Here is a 7,122-nt window from a genome sequence, read left to right on the forward strand (position 1 = left end):
GGAGCATCTGCTCAAGAACATGAGCCTCTTGGAGTACCTCTGTGCTAGCAGTTCCTCTCTCTTCAGTAAGAGTTCTCACCATGTCAGCTGGTGATGCACAGGGCATTTTGGATAGAAGTCGTTCAGCTGCACAAGTGAGATGCTTCTGAGGTCCTTAACTATACACACAAAGATACACACGTACGTGTGTGTGTGTGTATGTATGTATGTGTGCACACAAGGAACCATTTACACCCCCTTAAAAATGTGCATTTCTATCTGATAGAAGCCTCACAGTCGGTCTTCAAGGTGCGGTGTGCAGATATCACAGTAAGCCCTGCGTATGTATATACGAGTTTATTAATTGTTATTTATTGTGCAAGATTCGTCTTCAGGCAGAAAAATGGACGACAGAGAGACAGAGCTGACCAGAGTCACTCTAAGCATTCAAGTCATCAACAGGACGTTTCCAGACAGACAGACAGACACACAGACAGACAGACTGACACACACACTCTATGTACAGCAATGCTCATGCACAGAAAAAAGACACTAGCTGAAGCTTTAAAAAAAAAAAAAAAACATATCTTCCCGCTTGTAAATAAAAACAGTTTCAAACTGATTCTGTGGCACCTAAACTAAAATAAAAACAATAATAAAAAACAAATCCAGCATTTACACATGATTTGAAGGATGTCAGTAGTACAGGATGGGGGGGTTTGTGTGCCTGGTGCAATTGTGTGTGGATGAAGGTGACGGTCTGGGCAATGATGTTTGAGTATGGCTTTTATTTCAAAATGTGTGTGTGTGTGTGTGTGTGTGTGTGTGTGTTTTGGGTTGAGAGGACAGGCTGATGATTGGCCAGCTCTAGCTCCCATATTTTACTTTATACACACACACACACACACACACACACAAAAAATGGGCCAGGTTTGCTACTTGTCAGCGGGTCGTGGTATGTCAACCCCATCAGGACTATTGGCACGGTGCTAAACTAGCGTTTCAGGTGGACACACACACACACACACACCTCCGGAGACAGACTAGCATTTCAGGTGGCCTCACTCACACTCACACACACACACACACACACACACACACACACACACACACACACACACAAGTTCAGGTGGCCTCACACACCTCCCTATGGAGACAGATTAGTTCAGGTGGACTCACACACCTCCGGAGACAGACTAGTTCAAGTCCAACAATACCAGCCAGTACCTTCAATCTAAAAAAAACACTCAGAGTAAAAGCCCCTTATAGTTGAGAAACTACAGGCAACATTCCTCAAGGTGGGTTCTCGACCATCAAAAGATCTCCTAAAATGGTTCTCCATCCTGAAGAGAGGGGCCTCCACTCTGAAGTGAAGGTTCTCTCCCCTGACGAGAGGATTCTAAACTGCTCAAAGAAGGTTCTCTCCCCTGACGAGAGGGTTCTTAACTGTTCTCTCCCCCTACGAGAAGTTTCTGAAAGGTTAAAAGCAAATCTGCGATAGAGAACCTGGCCCAATTCTGGTCCTGGTTGACGTGTGAAGTGTGTGAAGTGTGTGAAATGTGTGAGCGTCTTCCCTGCTGCTCCAGACAAAGGGATGGACTGCACAGGTGTTAGTATGGCTGCGCTTGAGCGACATGGTCTGCGTGGGACAGACTCACTGAGATTCGACCACAATAGGGACACATCGACCTCAAGACTCCTTTCAAAACACACTTTGGCCCGTGGAAGGAACCTCAACACAAATATTTAGATGCCAACTTCCTCTTGATTGTCTGAGAGCAACACACAAGCTTACAGATTATCGGATTAAAAAGACAAACATACTTTGGCCAATTGACATCCTATCCCAAACACACACATCTGTACGTGCACGCACGCGCACACACACTCACCTCACACACACTTACAAACTCACTCACACACGTTCCTACACACAAGTTCCTTTCTACACCCTAGCTGCCTCTTCCTGTGGAATGTAGATTTTGAGTGATAAACACAAGCAGGTCCTCAGCATGCACAAATAGAGGAATCCAGAGAGTTGTGTGTGTGTGTGTGTGTGTGTGTGTGTGTGTGTGAGAGAGTTTATGCGGGCGTGTCCTCGTTGGATTGCGGGTTTGCCGCCTGTAGCTGTGTGGAGGACGTCTCCAGGTCTGTTTCCCGTGTGAAGATAACCGCATCTCCACTAACGTTGATCAGACACTGCGCCTGGAAAGGACGAGAACGAGCGAGCACACACACACACACACACACACACACACACACACACACACACACACACACACACACACACACACACACACACACACACACACACACACACACACACACACACACACACACAAACACAAACACACACACAACACACACACACAAACACATTTTATTGAATTGATTTATATAGCACCAATAACAGACCTGCCAATATTGGAAAATGTGTTTGAGTACCACCCCTGGGGGGGGGGGCGGCGGCAGGGCCGGCCCTAGCACATTTGGCGCTCTAGGCGAGCTGCACTCCTGGCGAACTTGAACTGATGGCAATAACAAGGAACGTCACAAGTCACTGATTACCAGGGTTGGGAGGATTACTTTAAAAATGTATTCCGAAACAATTACTGATTACCTGTTAAAAATTTTATTCAGTAACCTAATCCAAGTATCACAATATTAAAGTAATGTAACTTGATTACTTTGCGTTACTTTTGGATTACCTCAATGCCAAATGTGCAAATGAAGACAACAGAAAAGAGACATCAATATAGCCTTGTCCACTGTATATTGGAGGTTATTTTGATGTCTGTGACGGATATAAATGCTGAAAAACATTTGTCGAACCTTGAAAACACAGACATGTACTGCTAGTCAGAAACTGTGCAACTCAATGGTCACATGCATTTAAACTTGCCTGTAAACTAACGCAAGAACGGTGGAGCTGCGGTTTTTCTGGATAAAAAGCACTATAGCGTTTACATTTCTCAACCGATTTCACTGAGTCGTTTTTTTTTTATTTTAGGGTTTATGATCGACGTGAAGTTCTCCCAAAAAGTTTTGTCTCCATGTTACTTTGAATATCGGTAGCAAGGCTATAATGGCCATAGACATGTATACATGTGCATATGTCTATGGTAATCGCTGCTAGACGCTACCTTTTCTTGTGCTCCCACAGCTCGTGCACTTTGAAAATACTAAGAAGAAATCTAAACTATCGAAATAGTGCTTCTTTAACTACTAATTATTGACCATTATTGAGAGAAATGGAACAAAATCTGCAAATAGCTTATATATGTCTATGGAGAGAACTGTTCATAGATACCCCCCTGATTTTGCCTATTGTCCTGTCCAAGATTTTGTGGCCTTCATTTTATTAGTTATAATGCTGTTGCATGTTTGAACCAATAGACAGCATTCTGAGCTAATACATAATGCAGTTCTGAACCACTTTAGTAGGCCTAATGAAAAAAAAAAAAGACTGTGATAACAAGTGATGACTGTGACAACAAACAAACAAACAAACAAACAATGGTCATGCTATATTTTTTCCCTTTTTAATTAACATATTTAACACGACCTCATACCTGCCAAGTGTCATGTTTCATCACATTTATTTTTTCTCCCCATGTCTGACGTTTGAATGCAAGCCCAATGACACAATGTGATATCAGGACTAGGCAACTGCTAAGACCAAATGATGGCGCTGTGTTCGCTTCTTTATCATTTAATTAAATTCTAGTCAGTGGAAGAGTTTTATTAGGCTATTATCATTAGCGTATTATTAGTAGAAACATATAGCCTATTACACTGTGACATGACAATAGCTGTGCGTAGGCCTATGTGTGGACAAGGTAGAAAGCTGAACTTGAGAACATCGGACAGGTAGGCCTATGATTCTCTGATAATTTGCATCATACTGTGTTCGTTACCCGTTGCTCCTTGGTAACTGATGTCAATATTGACATTACACACTGTGCAGAAAGCATGGTAGGGAAGTCTGAAAAGAACGGAGGCATGGCCATCTCTCCCAGGAACTATCAATGATTTTTTGAGGTGCATGCGATCTTTTTCTTTTATCCGGTGGTTCTGCCATGGTAGCATACTACAAGAGTTTGTCTGAAATTAGTAATATCAAAACACCAAGAAAGCGTAACGTCAAACCATTTGTAACACAGCCAAGACACTTAGATCTAGTTACCATTTTAAATCGATGGCGAACATGATATGAAGACCGCATGGTTAACATCGTTGGGCTAAAATAAATTAATTTAACGTCTTATCTCTGCATTACTAATTAGTTTACCTTTCGGTGATTTTTAACTTTGTTTAATGTCCTCACTTGAAGAATTGGCCAGATGTGGGCGAGAAGGGAGAGTTAGGTAAGTATGAATGAAAAATCGCTAACTGAGACCTAAACAGCGGTTGATTCTACTGACTGCAGTGTAACCTAGTACTCTCTGATTTCGAGGGTCAAACAGAGGATAGTAACGATAGTCTGTGGGTCTGATTGGTCAAACTCCTCTGCTGCTTCTTGCTCTGCTGCAGCTGCCCATGTACGCCTTGGCGACTCGACACAGACAGACTTTGAAGGTTGAACCTGTTGAAAACCGGCAATGCAATATTGAACGTTATGCGTAGTTTTAGAGCATCAACTCGTACCAGCGTACTTTGATGTCAAAATGCGTGCCAGGTACGCAAAATGCGTACATGTTGGCAGGTCTGCAATAACACTGAGATTGTCTCAAGGCACTTAACCGAGCCTGAAGCCAATGGTGGCAAGGAAAAACTCCCTTTTAACAGGAAAAACTCTTGAGCAGAACCCAGCTCATAAAGGGGGACCCAGTTGCCTAAGGTCTACTGGGTAACACATGCACATTGCCTTATCCATCGGGCAATGTGGAACCCCCTCTTTGGTGTGTGTGTGTGTGTGTGTGTGTGTGTGTGTGTGTGTGTGTGTGTTCATGAAAGTGTGAGCGTGCACAAATGTGTGTGAGTTAGGGTTTATGTGACAGTGCGCGTGTGTGTGTGTGTGTGTGTGTGTGTGTGTGTGTGTGTGTGTGTACTGACCTGGTTCTTGTTTGGGTTCTCCATGAACACACACTCCTTCATGCTGTAGGACACCACAGCGTTGCCCCCGAGGGCGGCCACATGAGCACGAACCATGGCAAAGACCTCTGCTATGAACGTGTGCAGAAACCCACTCACGCCACCCTCCTACACACACACACACACACACACACACACACACACACACACACACACACACACACACACACACAGGGACAGACACACAGACACACAGATCAGCACTGTTGTCAATTCAGATATTGTACAACACAGAACAACACAGTGCGATGAACTCCACATCAGCAGACGCTGTCCACCCCGGCGTGGTGCTGACCTCTCTGAGGGAGGTGGTCTCCCTGATGAAGAACATGTTGATGATGCCCAGGTACTTGATGATCTTGGCCCCGGGGATGAAGGACAGCGGAGTCATCTTCACCACGGCGACGGAGCTCCCGTGGAAAGAGCGCGTGGAGCGCAGCGAGCGCGAGCGGCCGTCGGGCAGCGGACTCCCCCTCTCCAGCGACGAGGCTAGAAAAGAGAGAGAACCAGGGGGAGAGACACGGAGGAGGGGAGAAGGAGAGAAGAGAGAAAAAAAGGGAGAGAAGGGGAGGGGGGTGGACGGAGAGAGAGAGAGAACGAGGGAGAGAGACAGGGGAGGTGTGGAGGGAGAGAAGAAGGGATAAGGTTGGGGGCAGAGAGAGAGAGAGATAGACAGAAGAGGAAGAGAGAAAGTGGGGGTGAGGGATTGAGGGAGAGAGAGAGGGGGAAAGAGAGAGAGGGATAGAGGGAGAGGGGAAAGAGAGAGAGAGGGAGAGAGAGAGGGATAGAGAGACAGGGGAAAGAGGGCAGAGAGGAAAACAGAGAGGGGGGGGGGGGGAATAGTGGACACAGCCTTCAGAGGCGCTACACACAACCAGCTGTGAGGGACAGACAGTGTGTGTGTGTCACAGACAGAAATACAGCTGGCAAACACATACCACAGTATGTGTGTGTGTGTGTGTGTGTGTGTGTGTGTGTGTGTGTGTGAGTCTGAGTGAGTGTGAGTGAGAAAGAGAGAAAGAAAGAGTGAGTTTGTCAGTGACAGAGTGAATGTGTGTGTGTGTGTGTGTGTGTGTGTTTGTGTGTGAGAGAGAGTATGAATAAATGCGTCTGTGTTTAAGTGTGTGCTGCTGAACACTAATTAATGGCTGCTAGAAGCACAGGTGGCCAAGCCATGCAGTGAGCACCACTCACGCTCACACTCACACCCACACTCTCACACATACACACACACACACACACACACTCGCACAGTGAAAACAAACAAGATTAGTGAGAAAGAGACAGTCATGGCAAAGGCAAGAGTGCAAAGCGGAATGAATGATTGGGTGGCTGAGACAGACAGACAGACGGACAGAGACAGACAGACGGATGGACGGACACACAGGCCAGACAGATGGACAGACTGATCCACTCCGTCTGTGAGGAGAGGAAGCAAACAGGCCTGTGCAGTGCTTCAGTGAAAATCACACCTGGCAAGAAATAGTTCAAAGCTCGCTGTGTCCACATGCACGCACTCGCACACACACACACACACACACACTCACGCTCACAAAGCTTCTTAGCCAAACAATATAATCATGGCACAAGTGCTCCGGATGGTCTGAAAATAGACCAATCGGATTAAGCTTCACACACACACACACACACACACACACACACACACACACACACGCGCACACACACGCGCACACACACACGCGCACACACACACCAGGGGTGGCTTGTCCATTTCAGCAGAAGAAGCAATGCTTGATTAACTAATTCACAAAAGTGAAAAACGACATGCATGGATTCAATCTGCGTGTGTGTTATATTTACCGATGGATGATCTGCGTGTGTGTTATATTTAACGATAGATGATCTACGTGTGTGTTATATTTAACGATGGCTGATCTGCGTGTGTGTTATATTTAACGATGGCTGATCTGCGTGTGTGTTATATTTAACGATGGATGATCTGCCTGTCCCCCCATTGGCATGACCAGGTGTGATCTGTGTCTGGGATTGGTCTCTTTTGGAGCAGGTGTGGAGTTTGCCGTTTTGCTC

The 7,122-nt window shown here is 45.6% G+C and overlaps 1 protein-coding gene across 9 annotated transcripts in view; it reads right to left on the bottom strand.

The window, feature by feature from the left end:
* Positions 1-321: 321 nt before the first annotated feature.
* The window catches only part of c2cd5 (C2 calcium dependent domain containing 5), a 44,344-nt gene continuing 37,543 nt past the window's right edge, over positions 322-7,122 (bottom strand). For all 9 annotated transcript variants that reach the window (XM_031564772.2, XM_031564778.2, XM_031564776.2 and 6 more), the window contains 3 exons: positions 5,369-5,562; positions 5,035-5,181; positions 322-2,184 (listed from right to left, as the gene is read on the bottom strand). In XM_031564772.2, coding sequence (XP_031420632.1) covers positions 2,062-2,184; positions 5,035-5,181; positions 5,369-5,562 — 464 coding nt within the window. In that variant the 3' untranslated portion in view covers positions 322-2,061. The remainder of the gene's footprint in view (positions 2,185-5,034; positions 5,182-5,368; positions 5,563-7,122) is intronic.

The sequence above is a fragment of the Clupea harengus genome, chromosome 3 (genome assembly GCF_900700415.2).
Source record: "Clupea harengus chromosome 3, Ch_v2.0.2, whole genome shotgun sequence".
In the NCBI taxonomy this organism is placed as follows: Eukaryota; Metazoa; Chordata; class Actinopteri; order Clupeiformes; family Clupeidae; genus Clupea; species Clupea harengus.